At 35.9% G+C, this 17,241-nt stretch overlaps 1 protein-coding gene across 1 annotated transcript in view; it reads right to left on the reverse strand.

Moving 5' to 3' along the window:
* Positions 1-8,103: 8,103 nt before the first annotated feature.
* Positions 8,104-17,241, reverse strand: part of TXNDC16 (thioredoxin domain containing 16) — a 75,353-nt gene continuing 66,215 nt past the window's right edge. The window contains exons 19-20 of the mRNA XM_045823680.1: positions 14,525-14,715; positions 8,104-9,902 (exon numbers count right to left, since the gene is read on the reverse strand). Coding sequence (XP_045679636.1) covers positions 9,640-9,902; positions 14,525-14,715 — 454 coding nt within the window. The 3' untranslated portion in view covers positions 8,104-9,639. The remainder of the gene's footprint in view (positions 9,903-14,524; positions 14,716-17,241) is intronic.

The raw sequence follows: 17,241 nt of genomic DNA on the forward strand, positions 1-17,241 counted from the left end.
ACAGTCACCTACAAAGGAGTTCCCATCAGACTGTCAGCTGATTTCTCAAAAGAGACCTTACAGGCAAGAAGGGGATGGAAAGAAGTATTCCAAGTCATGAAAGGCAAGGACCTACAACCCAGGTTGCTCTATCCAGCAAAGCTTTCATTTAGAATGGAAGGGCAGATCAAGTGCTTCTCAGATAAAGTCAAGTTAAAGGAGTTCATCATCACTAAGCCTTTATTATATGAAATGTTAAAGAGACTTATCTAAGAAAAAGAAGATAAAAAACATGTATAGTAAAAGGACAGCAAACTCACAATTATTAACAATCACACCAAAAACAAAAACAAAAACAAAAACAAACTAAGCAAACAACTAGACCAGGAGCAGAACCACAGAAATAGAGATCACATGGAGGGTTAGCAACAGGGGAGTGGGAGGAGGAGGGAGGGGGAGAAGGTATGGAGAATAAGTAGCATAGATGGTAGGTAGAAAATAGACAGGGGGAAGGCAAGAATAGTATGGGAAATGTAGAAGCTAAAGAACTTATGACACATGGACATGAACTAAAGGAGGGGAATGTGGGTGGGAGAGGGTATACAGTGTGGAGGGGAATAAAGGGGGGGAAATGGGACAACTGTAATAGCATAATCAATAAAATATATTTTTAAAAAAGAAGTTATAACCACACACACACAAAAAAAGAGCTGTAACAATTAGGGAACCTCAGGCCTTCTCTTGGCGCGGAGCTTCTCAATGGTGGGCTTGTAAGTCAACATCACGGCTGTGACTGGGGCATGTCTTCATACCAGTATCGAAAAGATAAACTAAACAGAATAGTTATAGCCCAGCTCTTCATCTCCCACTGCCCCTCCTGTGCCAGAAGCTATGAACCACTTATACCCTTTTCCACTCGTTTCCCACCCCAAGGGTTGGAAAAACAAATACAGAACTTGTTTCCCAGCTCCTTTGCAGGTAGGAGTGGCTATCCCGTCCAGCTTTAGCCCAAGCATGATATGCAAGCAGAAGTTTCCCAGGGGGCTTCTGATTAAGCCTCTGTTTTCCTTGTAAAATGAAGAAAGGCATATCTAGCCTCATTTCTTCCTGCCTTGAACACATGCTAGTTGCCTGAGCTTCAGCAAGCACTTTGTAATCAAGAGTAAACAAGCCATTACATCATGGATGGCAAAGCAGAAATACAGAACCTAGAACATTAAGACTATCATGGAGCTGCTACATTTGCAGACTTCTTGTCACTAAAAATAAAAACTCTGTATGTTTAAGCTACTGTTAGATTATCTGATACATGCAGTTAAAGCATTCTTATTGATACAAAATTCACACCTGCAATCATATTCTTCAGATACTATAACAGGGGTGTCAAACTCATTTTCACGGGGCACGGGGAGGGGGGGCGGGGGGCACACATCAGCCTCATGGTTGCCTTCAAAGGGCTGAATGTAATTTCAACTCCTTAACAGTTAAGGAGTAGTTACATTCACACAGTCCTAAAATTATTTCGCTCATTTGAAGGCAACTGCGAGGCTGATGTGGCCCCTGGTGAACATGAGTTTGACACCCCCGCACTGTAACCACAAGTGATGTGCAGACACATGAGGCAGGCAGCCTTTGGCAGGAATCTGGTGGGTGCCACTCAGTACTGAAGAGTGTTCTCAAGCACTGTCCTCTGGGACACCAGGGGGATGTTCTTTTCAGCCAAACAAAGGACGCTGTAGGTATAAATATGTTAATTTTTAAAGTTCAGGTTTGAAGAGCAAACCCCAGTATAAAAAAAAAAAGCAACTATGAACTACATTAATGATCAAATGGGACAGATTCTTCCACAACCTCTGTTTACTGACCTCAGTGCGAATACTAGATATTGATTTAATGCCAGAAGGTGAAGGGAACATTTTAATGCTCTATGTGGAAAGAAAAAGTAAATTGAATAAAAAAACATCTACTGACATAGACATCTCGAACCCTAAGAACAAGTGAAATATTTACAAGGTCAAATACAAACCAAACTGTTAATCGTGGTTACCCCTTGACTCTATAATTAGAGTTGGAGGGAAGTAAGGCAGCTGTTGCATTTTTTGTGTATTTCTGTATTCTTCAAATTCTTGTTGTGAGAAAGGATTACTTTGCTAATACGAAAAAATTTCTAATAAATCAACCCATCTCTAAGATGACATTTATCAAAGGTTTATTCTCCCATTTAATCCTCAACACTGTGAGGTAAGCAGTATTTTTAAAAAGAAACTAAGAAACTAAAGAAGCTAAGGTGTAAAGATTTTAAGTAACTTTATGACATCAGACAGCTAATAATAGGAAGAATAAAGACTAGAAGATTCTTCAGTCCAAATCCAACGCCCATTCTCTAACCACTGTGAAACACTGCCTGTCCCAGGTATTGCAGGATCTATAACTATTCTTAACTCTCTTTACCAAATGTGAGAGTTTCTTTGACACTGTCATTAGACTATTTTTAGGAAAACTATCTTCCTATGGCTTTCTCCCCTCCCCAGGTTTAAGTCTCTTTAGAAACAAAAATAATCCTTAGTGTTTCATTAGTGATTTACTTTCTGTTCACATTTGTTAAGATCATTTAGGGCTGGCTGGCATGTCCTTCGAGTCCAATCCTGGTAACTTCGGGGAAAAGATTTAAACACATTAGTAGCTCTTAGTACAATAAACCAGACATTCAGGAGGTTCATGGCGCAAAGAACTGGGTAGCTGGTTATGTTGCACCTCAAATAAGGAAATAGGTTTAAATGTGAGGAAAATTAATTCTTCAAAAACAGGCTTCATAACTATATAGAATATCCCCATGAGAAACGGAAAATCCAGACTGCATCTAATGTCAGAGGAAATGAGTGCTTTATTTGATTAAAAGACTGATGTAAAATTTCGCCTACTAGATGTCAGGAGGGCTGTCTGGAATATTTTACAAGACCCAGATTCTACATCTGTTTTTTAATAGCTCTTGAGGTCTATATAAGGACTTGATTCTAGGTTATCCAAGTGAAATCTTGGATAAGCTTCTATTAACATATCTTATTAAAAGAAAAAAATAAGGTTTATTTTAAGAGACTATGAAATTACAACATGCAAACCATAGTGCTAGAACATGAATATCAGCTCTAAGTGGGAGAAATGTTTGAATTCTCTGCTTATTCAAAAATCTAGTAATAGGTTGTTTTAGTGTTATTTTTACATATTGCATATATTTAAATTTTACTGCAAAAAGAAATGTTATGAGCAGAAACAACTTTCTATGGTACCATCTCACTAAAAAGGACATGTAGGAGACATGTTTAAATCCAAGTTTTGTCATTAATAAGCTGAATGACTCCCAGATTTTTATCTCAACCTGTGCCCAGATCCTTAATGCTACGTGTCTAGTTATCACTTTGTTATTGATTTCTAGATTAATTGCACTGTGGTCAGAGAACATGTTCTGTATTATTTTAGTCCTTTAATTATTGAGACTTGCGTTGTGGCTCAGGATGTGGTCAATTATAAATGTTCCATGTGTAATGAAAAAGAATGTGTATTTGGCAGTTTGGTGAAGAAGTTGGGTTATTAATGATGTTTAAATCTTTTTTTCAAGTATATTTTATTTATTACGCTATTACATCTGAGGCTACTTGTGAGGTGACAGAAGCTACCCAGCTGGGGCTCCAGCTAGCTTTTGATTCATGCTTGTGAGTTCTCTCTCTTCTCATCCTTTTATTTCAAATCTATTTACATTTTTATTTTTAAAGTTATGGGAGGGTTGGTACAGTATGTGAGTATAATTTTTACTTTTAAAATCTAATCTACAATCTCTGCCTTTTAATGGGGGTGTGTAGACCAGTTACACCCATATGTGCAGTGGTACGGGGGCGGGTTGAGCCCACCATTTTGCTGGGTGTTTCCTCTTTGTGCCATGTTTGTCATGTCATGGTCTTGCCTTCTTTTATATTATTTATGGTTCCATTTTATATCCACTATTAACTAACTAGCTGTATTTCTATGTTTAGTGTAGACTAAGGAAGGGCCTGAATACATCTTCAACTTATCACAATTTACCTATTTCTAAATAGTGATATACCACTTCACATAAATTGGGACCCTTACTACAGTATACTTCCATGTCCTCTCTTATTGTTGTTTGTTAGTGTCATGGACTTTTACCTTTAAATTTATATTAATCTCATAATATATTAATCCAGTTTGGCTTTAGATGAGGGTTTGGAAAATTACGGCCAGCAGGCCAAATCCAGCCCACAACCTGTTTTTTTGTATGACCCTTGAGCTAAGAATGGAGCTAAAAAATGGAGGGAGAGTCAGAAAGTAGGCAAGAGAGGAGAATGAGAATCTGTTTCTTTGCTCTGGCTATCTTCACAATAGTCTTTATCTTTGTTTTTTAGTAATTTGACTGTGACATGTCTGGGTATTTTTATTTTTAAATTATACTTAGGCTTCTCTGAGCATCTTAGAACTGTGATTTATTTTCTTTCGCTCATTTTTGAAACTCCTCAGCCATTATTCTCCAAGTACTTCTGTTTTCTTTCTCCTCCTGGAATTTCAGTGTATGACAGTCTGATACTACCCCACAGCTTTTGAATCATCAGTCTTGTTTTATTTATTCATTTTTTTCTTTGGATAATTTCTATTGACTTTCTTCAAGTTCAGAGTCTTTCCTCAGCTGTGCCAAGTCTATTGATGAGCCCTCCAAAGGCTTCTTCATTGCTATTGGCATGTTTTGTTGTTTTGTTTTGTTTTTTTCATTTCTAGCATTTCCATCACAGCAGAAATTGCCCAAGTGTTCATATAGGTTACCCACCTTTTCCACTAACTCTTTTACCACATTAATCATAGTTATTTAAAGCCACTATCTCACAGTTCCAATATTTGGGTCATCTCTGAGTTTCATCCTGTCACTTGTTTCTCTTGACAATGGATTTTTTTTTTAGTCTCAGAATTTTAATCTTAATGCCACATACCTTATGGAGAATAGTAGAGACAGATAAACAATATTTATGCCTGGCCAGGTAGGGGACTGAGTAAAATCTAGTCAGTCAAAACAGGCTTAGATTTTGTTGTTATTTTTACCTTTGGTGCATCACAGCCTGCGTGTTCCTCCAGGGACTGGCTGTTACCTTTTACTTAGAGTTGGGCCTGGGTGCCAGAGGGTTTGTTTTCCTGCTCTATCCTCAACTTGAGCAAGTCCTTCTTACCTGTGTCATTCAGAATCTTCTGCCTCCCAAAGCAGTACACTGCTGTTGCTTATCATTTGATATGGAGCTGATGATGGGTGGAGGTAGAAGTTCTTGGTTCTCCTCTTGCATTCTCAGACGTAGGTAGGGCCTGTGCACCTGGGCCCTAAGGTGGGGCCTTTCAGAATTTCTATGTCCTCCCTATGGCAGCAAAGCATGGCCATTTCTCACAAGGGAAATGTTCCTGCACATCTTCCAGTAATAGCAGATCTCTGCTTGGGATTGGTGCAGGATCCTGGGCCCAAGGTTTTCTGTCTCTCCCCAGGGGTGAAAGGTTTTTACATTTACTGTCTCCTCGCAAGGCAGTGGCTCTTCGCCTGGGCAGTAGAGGCACGTTTCCCCTCTCTTCTATAGTAGCTAATGGCTTTTATTCATAAAAGAAAAAGGCCTGAGAAATAGACCATGTTTTACATGTGCCACCCAGTATCATTCTATCAACCACTCCCTGCATGTCTGTGTCACTGAGGGACCTCTTCTTGCCAGGGTCCTGTCCCAGTCGCCCTCATTAGCACCCAGTGGATACTGGTGGAAAGGCACTCCTCAGTGAAGATGAACTACAGTTATGTCAGGGCTCCCACTTATTCTCAGCTAATATTTTAGTCCATGTGTTAAAGAATCACTTAAAATTTTAGCTGATTACTGTTGTGAGACAATTCTTCCTGGGTCTCTCATGTTCTTGGCATGATTTGTGAATAGAGGCACTGACTGCCTTTGTTCTGGACTATCTTTTCTGCCTGGGAAAATGCCATCTCTCTCGAGAAGACAGACAGGTTTGATTATTCTCCACAATAATAAATGTGTCTGCCTTCAGATCAAAGGGTAGGCATGTTTAATACCCATTATCAGATACTTAGGTTCCCTGAGCTCAGGGTTCCTCCCCTATAATGCAATCCACAGTAGGACAGGAGTCAGGGAACCAGCACAAGTTTTTCATCGCTGTAACAGCCTTCTTCAGGATGTCACTAAGTCCTGTGTCTCGGATTAAGGGAACTGGCAAGCTGAAATAATTTGCAGGTAGGGTAAAATTTTAAACTCTTTCAAATTCTTCATAATTTTTTCTTACTTGCTTTACTCACAGCCTCCGATTCTCTGACAAAGGTGAAAGTTATTTGTCCTGTCTTTCCTCCAAAGGGCTTGTCACTCGGGAATTCAGTTCCTTTGGATGCCTTCTCTGATGGGTATAAGAAAAATTATGACTTTTTTCTTGTTGTAAGGATGAGAGTTTTGACTACTCTCTATTACCAAAGACAAGCACTTACTGCAACTCCTATTGTTCAGCATATAAACATGTTTAATTAGTTTTTAAAAGAAGCCTAGCTTGGGGAATGAACTCCAGGAATTTCAGGGAAACAGCTGATGGAAAATTTCAACACAATGGTTGGAAGCAATGGACCCAGGATGTTTACCTTCCAGCGGCTGAGGCAGGAGAGAGTGAAAGAATCTGACTCATAAGAGATGAGATGTTATGTAAAATGTACGTATGCGCAGCAAGTGAGTCTTACAGGGGGTCCGGGGATGGACAGCAAAACTACAACCACTTGGGGGTAGAGAGGGCTCTCGAAACGCTCAAAAATGGGCAGGAGGGTGTAACAGAAAGACCTGAAAAGGGTACAAGGGACAGACGGAAGAACAGCAAGCAGTGTTGTGAGGAAAACCTCTCCAGAGTCACCTTTCCTCCCCTCCACATCCACTCTCACTTTTCTGAGTGAACAGAATCTAGATTTTTTTTGTGAAATGTACCTCTTCTGCATTGTGGAAGTCTGCTTACTATTCCCTAACCATGATTCAGGACTCCCCAAGTCATGAAAGATTACAGAAATATTTGGAACCAATTCAACACTGATCTGTTAATTCTTGACACACTAATCCTTGGTTCCTACCTTTTCTTAATTCCTATCTTTGTTTAACTTTTCTTCTAACTCTGTGAATTACCCAAGACAGTCAGACCTCCATATCCATGGATTTTGCATTCATGGAATCAACCAACCATGGGTCAAAAATATTTTCTTAAAAACCCAGAAAGTTCCAGAAACCAAAACTTGTATTTGCCATATGCCAAGCACTATGCTGAATACACATGAATGAAGTGATGTGTAGGCATACCCTGCTGTAGGGTATATGCAAATATAAATTATGTACAATTAACTATGTCATTGTATACATGGGACTTCAGCATCCTCGGATTTTGGTATCCAAGGAGAGGGGATCCTGGAACCAGTCCCTCTCAGATACCAAGGGATGAATGTATTCCAATTTGCTTAAGTCAACCAGGGTTGAATCTGTGTTGCTTGCAACCAAAGAAACCCGACTGATACAGAGAATGTAGCCCAGTAGAGGGCATGACCGTGGCCAAAGAAACTTTTAAAGGTAACCTGAAATCCAGATACTTTTAAAAAAATTGCTAAAAGAACATGTATTAATAACTGTCAAAACTGTACAATGACTAATTCATTTCATGTTTCTTTGTGCTTATAGTTAATTAGCATTTTCTAATGGTTAGGCTGACGATGTTTTATTACCACAAACTATATCTAGAGTTCACTCTCATATCTCCCATGTTAGAAATAAACACAGAGGGGTGAAGGGTAATAGTGGAAAGAAGGGGGAGGGATTAGTCAAGGGATATGTATGAATAACCCCCGGACACAGACAACAGTGTGGGGTCTGACTGTGGGAGTGGGGCTGGGCTGGGCTGGGCAGAGGAAGGCAAAGAGGTAAAAACTGGGATAACGATAATAAAATAAACAGTAATAATTAAAAAAGAAATAAAAACAAATGAGAATGAACTAAAATAATATACATTACATGGGATGAGAAAAATCAAGGGAGGGGGTACTAGAGTAACAAATGACCTATGTTACAATGAAATATATGCATTTATTGAAATTTAGCTCTTTATGATTTTTTAATTCCAGTTATGAAAGCCATCTGTACTAGGCAAACCGTATAAGGAGAAAATTTCAAGTACAAGATACATTAAGTAGATATTATAATGAGAAATACAGTGAAGCACCACATAGGATGGTCTCAACAAATCTCAAAAAACGCACAGAGCTAAAGTGAAACAACTGCTACAAACAGATAAGCCTGACAAGTGCTGTATGAATGAAAAAACTTTTTGGTTAATCTCACCCTGTTGTTATATAAAAGAGGCCCAATTGCCCAGGGAGATCAACTGATTTGTCCAGAGCGTACAAGGGTAGATTTCACACATGATTCAGAAGAGGGAACCTCTCTCTCTCTCTCTCTTTTTGAGGAGAATGACAGAACATTAATTCTTATCAATCTGAAATTCAGCAATATAACTTGTAGAAATAAAAAGTTTTAAGATTATCTTTACATACATATTTTATACATGAGAATTATATATAAGAATTGTCATATACTCTATTATATAATACAACTCTCTCCATATAAAATATATAATATACTAACACAATATATATTATATTGTGATATACATAATATAGCTCACTCTGTGTCTTTTTCAGTTATCCCATTACTTTTAAAAAATGTTATAGAAAGAATTTATAAGGAAAGATAAGGTTGAGTCCAGATAATAATCAAGATGAGACCACCCAATATTTAATATCCAAGATTTTTTCAAACACTGAGTAGAACCAGAAAATTCAAGCAGCCCACTCTGCCATGAGTTAGTTTAACACAGGGTTACTCAACCCTGGCATGACTGACACATGAACAGGATAATCCCTTGTTGTGGGAGGCTGTCCAATGTATTAGCAGCATCCCTGGCCGCTACTCACTAGAAGTTGGTAACACCCCTAATCAAAACTGTCTCTTGACGTTGCCAAAAGTCCCCAGGGGGCAAAACTGCTCCCCGGTTAAGAAACACTAATTTTAACATCATGACAGCAAACAAATACAACTGCCAGCTATACAATTCCATTGTGGAGTCATCTGTGATTACACTAGAGCTACATTTATATTTTAGTTCAAAATGTAACAGGCTAGAACTAAAGTAAATTAATCATACCAGTTTTTGTCCAGAGTTGAGCTGCCCAATACAGTAGTTACGAGCCACATGCTGCTACTGAGCACTTGAAATGTGGCTACTCCAAAGTGAGATGTGCAGTAAGTACAAAATATGCACTTGATATGAAAAAAAATATATAAAATATCTCATTTTTATGTAAACTGAACTATTTTGGGTATACTTTGTGAAATATATTATTAAAATTAATTTCATCTGTGGCTACTAGAAAATTCTAAATTATATATATGGCTCACATTATATTTCTGTTGAAAAGTACTTGTTTAGAAGCTTGAAATAATTTAGTATTATTTTTTAATGAAAAAAATTCTTAAGTCTATCAAGCCAAGAAGACTTTGGAAAACTTTCCACAGCCTTATTAAGTTAGCTCACTTCTGAGCATCATAACTCTTTATTATCATGCCTAAATGACTTTTCTGCTTTAAACACATTACTTCTCTCCCAGTCCTTTATTCTCATTTTAACCGGTTCTTTTCTTACTGCTGATTTATCTTCATGTTGCTCTTCATTATTCTCCTGAATATCAGTTTCTTTCATACACTCAGGATCTTTCCTAGTGGGATGCTGAGATGCCGCAGCATCCATCATGCGTAGAAAATTGTAAGCGGGAAGAGGAGGCTTCCATTCCTGAGCAGGTAAAATTGCTAGAAAAGAGATAAAATCAAGGGTTAAAGATGAACAGATAAAAAAATCATCCCATAAATATACTAGAAAATGTTTTATTTTGAAAAATATATTAGTAGAAAGGGAGACTTTATCAGTTTTATTAAGCAAAACTATTTTTTACTACGTTATTTAAGAAACTTGATTTCTCATTACTAGCCACTTTTATTTTTTATATTTGTAAGCTATTATACTCTAAATAAAAGTTGTATAAATAGAAAGAAAACAAAAGGTCTCCTGCCAATTAATCCTGTTGAGGTTTCAGAAAACAGCAATATATTTATGAGGTTACCACACAAACAGGTATAAATTAAAACGAAAAAGTGTCCTGCTTCCTTCCCTACCACTGTCTTTATCCCAAAGAACTGGAACTGTTTCTTATGAATCACGCCAAAAAAAAGGTTTTGGCCCATACATATTTACTTACTATCTAGACAGGCATTTTCTAACATTTTAAAGCATTTTCTGTTTTTGAAGCTTTTAAGATCTTTTGCACACACTTAATGAAAACAAGTTCATGTTATAAAAATAATTACAGACAAGGATAATTAAAAATTGCTATGGAATCAACTGTAGTATAACAGATACAGGTGGAATAATTTCTTAGGTGGGCTTCATAGCAAGGAGCTTTAACACTATTTTAAAACATTGGTCATCAGAAAAAGAAAACTGATTTAGGCTTAATATGATGACAATATATATTTTAACATTTGTATGAGATAAATCAGCTAACTTTTCTTCATTTAGTAGACAGATCTTACAAAATAATTTTAGAGTTTAGTTGCCCATTTAAATATTATTTTGAGAAATAAATGATATAAGGAATTATGCCAAGGAAACCTTTTAAAAATAAATTTCAGTTAATAATGTTACATGAAAAAAGAAGTGTTACCTGAAAAAAAATAAATGTTCATAAAATACAAACTTAAGCATCTCTCATAAATCAACTAAATATCTTTAAAAACTTAGGAAATTCATTTAAATTCTAATTTTCTAGAGTAGATTAAAGCTGCACAAATGCACATTAAATGTGTCTATACTCATTGATATATAATTTCTTTCTTTACTCAATTACATGAAATCCCAGAACCTGGAACATCAGCAGGATATTAAGTTTAGGCTACCCCTGTAACAGATGTTTCAAATTACTGTTGCCAGGTTAGCAGATATAAAAGTGATGAACAGGTGTAATATTTTCTTGAATATAATATTAGGAAGTAAGAATAACTTTGTAGTTTGCAATATGCAAATAAAGTATCTTTATTAAAGATATTAAAGTATCTTTAAGAAAAGTTCAACTTAAAGCATAGCACATATTTAGCAGTATTTTAAAAAGTAAACACTGTAGCTTAGTGATCTGAGATGAGAACAAAATGCCTAAAAGTGGGTATCACGATTTTGCTAATTATTTGCTGAGGAGACACTACAAAGTTCTTAATGTTTTCACTTGTAAATAAAACTGTACTCTCATTATGTATGGGTAGTAGATACTTTATTATCAAATTAGAAGTGATAGTAATAGCTGATATTTATTGAGCATTTACTATATACCAGACATTATCCATTTAATCCTTACAAACTCCATGAGGTAAGGACAATTAATATCCCAATTTTATAGATGAGGAAACCAAGGCCTAAAAGGTTAGAGAACTTGACCAAAGTTAAGTGTAAATTTCAAATAAAAGTAGCTAGTGGTCTCAATTTCACAGAAATTAAGACATGCAGCAAGCAAAGTGAGGCAGATACCAGTGGCACCTTTACAGATTCAGGTTGTTCCAAGAGTAGATGCAAGACCCCGCCCAGACCCCCACTCCCAGAGAGTGGTGAGGGCAGTCCCTGCCAGTACAGAAGACAGGATCCAGTACAGACAATATGGCTCAGTTTGCTTCTTCCTGCTAGGGAGGCTGCAGGAGTAACTTAAGATTAGCAGCACTGATACAAAGAAATAATGGAAACCCCTCAAAGAGTTAGTTGGCAAAGGCACTCATGAACAAAATTGCAATGGGAGATATATCAGTCTCTTAGGAAACTCAGAAGATTAAATCTCAATCTTTCTTCTTGGTAATGGCTTGAATTGAGGAATCAAAGCCCCTCAGGGATGCTCTTTGTAGGAAAGGATCTTTACCTGAATTGTGATAATACTTTAAATTTTATACTTTACAAAGTGCATTAGCATACATAATTTTATCTGATTTTTAAAATAAATTTTTGACATAGAGTAGAAATTATTAATCTCATTTTTACAGTTTTAGAGGAAAAAACAAAGAGGACTAGCCTACAGACACACAGTAATTAAGGAGGCTGCATCATAAGCTCAGGTCTGTGTGTTTTTAAACATCACCATTTGCCCTGGCTAGTGTGGCTCAGTGGACTGAGTGCAGGCCTGTGTGCCGAAGCATTGCCGGTTTGATTCCCAGTCAGGGCACATGCCTGGGTTGTGGGCCAAGTCCCCAGTGTGGGGTGCGCCAGAGGCAACCACATATTGATATTTCTCTCCCTCTCTTTCTCCCTTTCTTCCCCTGTGTCTAAAAATAAATAAATAAAATCTTAAAAAGAAAAAACAAGAAACATCACCATTTTTTAAAAGCAATTCCATTTGTGAGGTACCCTGGCCCCAGCTACATATAATCCTGTATGACTTAGTCAGAGTCCGTGGGGCCTCAGTGTCCTGGCAGCCATATGACAACACTCCTCTGATCCTCTGCCACAGTAATGCAGGCTGAGAAGTGAACACAGACTACCTGAAGAGTTCAAGAGCTACAACAGAAAGGACCCCTATACTGTGTGGGTACAATGAATAAGTCAGAAATGAGTAATAACCACATGAAGGCCTCTTTCCAGATTATGACTTACACAAGACAATTTAATTAATTTTTCACATTTCATAGGAAAATATTAAAACTAAAATTATCTCAGAAAATTGACTTTAAAATATCATCTAAAACTACCCAGAATAGCCAAATAATTGTGGAAATGAAGAACAAAGTTGGAGGAATCAAATCTCCCAATTTAAAACCTACTACAAAGCTGCAGTATTGAAGACAGTGTGGTACTGTTGGAAAGCACCTGAGTATCAGACAGATATAAAACATGTACATCTATGTTCAGAGCAGCATCATTCATAATAGCCAAAAACTGGATACAACCCAAATGTCCATCAACTGATGAATGGAGAAACAAAATGTGGTATATCCATACAATGGAATATTTTACCCATAAAAAGGAATGAACTCTTGATTCATGTATAACATGGATGAACCTTGAAAACCTATGGTAAGTGATTTCATTTACATGAAATGTCCAGATCAGGCAAATCCATAAAGACAAATCAGCGGTTGTCAGGGAGTGGTAGGAAAGAAGAATGGGGAGTGACTGCTAATGGGTATGGGACTTCTTTTGGGGTAATAAAAATACTATAGGATTCAATACTAGTAATGGTTGCACGGCTTTGCAAATATACTAAAGACCAGTGAATTGTAGGCTTTAAAAGGAGGAATTTTATGGTATGTGAATTATATTTCAATATAAAAAACCACCTATAGGATATTTAGACATAGTAATTTAGTTAAACTACCTAATTTAACAGAAATGAAGCAGACCACTTGGGAAGAACAGGTGTGCTACAATGGCTGACACTTAAAATAAATTCAAGTATCTGGTTAAATATATACAAATATGCATAATGGTATATTTTATTTACCCTAGGCATGCTGGCTGAGAGACTATACAACACTGGAGCTTGTATATCAAACTCCATTCAATTGTGTGTGTAAAAAAATTTTTTTAAAGAAAAACATATGCTGCCTTCTGCCCAAGCCCTCTGCTGTCAGAGACACCATATATACAGACACACCCCTTATTTTAGGATCCTATCATGGAACAGTGCCAAAATATTATTATAATATAGTTTATCTGGTATATAGTAACAAAATCCTTGGATAGTACCTTAGGAAACCTTTCATTAAATCAAATTTCACACTATTTTCCCAATATACTAATGATCTAAGTTATTACAAGTTAACTTATTTAAATTATAGCAGCAGTCCTGTTGTTGACATAATTGTATATAAATTAACATATATATCTATACCACAAGTATAAATTCACATTTTAGAAAAGTAGAAACTATCTCATGTCATAAACCATCATAAATCCTAAACCAACATATATTTTCTTGTGGTCCAAAATTCTGGCTCTGGAATGTAAGAGATACAGGTTGGAATCCAAACTTACTCATTTACTAGATAATTATATTGACTTTTAATTAGTTACTTAACTCTTCACAGGTAATAATACTTCATATGACTCATGAGAATTAAATGAGATAATACATTTAAATAACAGAATTGTGCTAGACACCTAGTAAGCACTCAATAAATGTTAGCTACTACTATTAAATTTAATACAGTCATACTTATTTTTGTGGGTAATAATACCTACCACTTAGGACACTGTCCCATGCTATCAGCATATTAATATTATTGAGGATATTTATAAACATTACAATTCAACTAATTCTAGTGTTCATTAGCTATCATCCAGGTTTGAAAGTCTATAAAACAAAATACATAGTGGTGTACATTAAACAAAAGGGAAAACTTACTGATAGGATGTTCTAGTCCTGCTTCTAATTTCTTAAGCCACAATAAAAGGTTTTGTTCAGTTATAGCCTGGTCTGAAGGAAATGCAAATACTTGGCCACCTGAATGCAGATTCACCACAACAAGAAGAGGAAGGGGAGGTAGAACATCAAAATATGCCTGCAAGATTCTTCTCCCCACAGGAGTGTTCTTTCTACAAAAGACAGCAATTGAACACGCTAATTAAAATTTCTTTCCTTAACACTCTAATGAAAATAATAATTTGTAGAATATTAACTTTTAAATATAGTATCAATCTGTAAATTTACTTTATGAAAAGATGTCCTAAAAACCATGAGGTCTATAACTATGTTATTAGTGATCAGAATCTTAAAAACTTTCTTTTAACATGAGGCATTGTTTTCTTCTTTTTTTCTTTATCTTTTTCATTTTTTTTAGAGAGAGGGGAAGTGAGGGAGAAAGAGATAAAGAAACATTCATCTGTTGCCTCTCATACACCCCCTGACCCCCTGACCAAACCCACAGGCCAGGCACATGCCCTGACCGGAATCAAACCAGCGACCTTGCACTTTGTGCGACGATGCCCAGTCAGCTTAGCCACGCCAGTCAGGACTCAATGAGTTTTAATAAAAAACAGGCATAGTCCAAAGATCTGACAAGTTCAATTTAACATAATCAATAGTTTCTTCTAAAGTTTAGCCAAGTAACTCATCAAGTCAGTTTAAAAATTAAATGGTTACAAACTATAAAATAACAGGATACTTATAATAAATACTTCTTTTTCCAGATAAAAGTGTCCTTCCTCAGGAAAAAAAGAAGAAAAGATTAACTTCAAACTAAAAAGATTTTAAAAATTATGTTTATACAAGGAAATCATACATTTAAGATAGTTTTCCTAATACAGCACATTCCACATTATAAAAATACTATTGTACTCTAAGATACCTATAGGAATAATTACCTGAAAAAATCTGTCTCAAGCAGTAGGCTGTAGTGTAGAGAACTCTTCAACAGCAAAAATGTACACTGCCCCATTTTTGTAATTTTTCAAATGAGACAAAAATAAAATGTCTTTTATCAAATGAATTTGAAGAACGGATAGTGTGTATATATGTGAACTATGTTCACAGACATTTAATGTCACACATGCCATCTAGGACACACACCAGGAAATACTGTTTGTGAATGCACCAAAAACTTCTGAACATTTGGGCTACATTTCAAAAATACAGCAGTACAAAAAAAGAAACTGAAGAAAAATGCCAAAATACCACAGTGTTTATATTTCTGTATTTGCCAAAATTTTCTCAATGGACATCAGTCATTTTTAAAATCAGAAAAATTATTACTTTTAAAAATTTACTATATAACAACAAAAGCAACGGCAACATAAACAAAAATAAACAAGTAGGACTACATTAAACTAAAAAGCTTCTGCACAGCAAAGGAAACCAACAAAATGAACAGGGAACCTTCAAGATAGGAGAGAAAATATTTGCAAAACACATCTGGTAAGAGATTAAGATCCAAAATAACTGAAGAACTCATACAACACAACCAAAAAAACCCCAAACAATCCAATTTAATAATGGGCAGAATTGATTAAACACTTTTGCAAAGAAGACACACAAAGGTCAAGGGTACATGAAAAGATGCTCAATATCACCAATTATCAGGGAAATGCAAATCAAAGCCATGATGATCTACCGCCTTCCACCCGTTAGAATGGCTATTATCAAAAAGACAAGAAATAACAAGTCTTGGTGAGGATACAGAGAAAAGGGAACCCTTGTGCACTGTTGGTAGGAACGTAAGTAGGTGTAATGGCAAATAGTATGAAGGTTCCTCAAATAATTAAAAATAGATTGATTTAAAAACTAGAACTATCTTATGATCCAGCAAGCAATCCAGTTTCGGGTAGGTATCCAAAAATATAAATAAAAACATGGTATCAAAGAGGTATCTCACTCCATATTCATTGCAGCATTATGAATGAATTAATAAAACGTGCATATATGTATTCAAGTACTTACACATATACATACACACACAACGTAATACTATTCAAACATGAGAAAGAAGGAAATCCTGCCATTTGCTACAACATAGGTGGAACTTGAGGGCATTGTGCTAAATGAAATAAGTCAGACAAAGACAAATACCACACAGTATCACTTATATGTGGAACTGTGAGAAAAAAAAAAAAAAAGTCAAACTCATTGAAACTGTGAAGTGGTTGCCAGGGACTAGGGTTCGGGAAAATAGGGAGAGGTTGGTGGTAAAAGGGTAAAATATTCAGCTGTAATAAGGTCTGAAGATCTAATGCATAACACAATGACTATAGTTGATAACATTATATTGTATAATTGAAATTTGCTAGAATGGAACTTAAATGTTCTTTCCCTCTCCTCCATTTGTGTGTGTGTGTGTGTATAAATAGGAGAGGTAATGGACGTGTTAATTAACTAGATGGAGGAATCCTTCCACAATGTATACATATATCAAATCATCACAATGTAAATTTAAATGTTACAATTTTATTTGTCAATCATACCTCAATAAAGCTGAAAAATGCACAAAAATTATTGTAGAACAGAATTAAATTTGAAACAAAGTCATTTTAAAGTATCTAAGAGTTTAGTTACTAAAATATTAAGATATATACATTGGTCTCAAAATATTAACTCCAAAGGTAGAACCAGAGAGTTTCATTTCCTAA

Source organism: Phyllostomus hastatus, unplaced genomic scaffold (genome assembly GCF_019186645.2).
Source record: "Phyllostomus hastatus isolate PE091 unplaced genomic scaffold, TTU_PhHast_1.1 phas_scaffold_501, whole genome shotgun sequence".
NCBI lineage: Eukaryota > Metazoa > Chordata > Mammalia > Chiroptera > Phyllostomidae > Phyllostomus > Phyllostomus hastatus.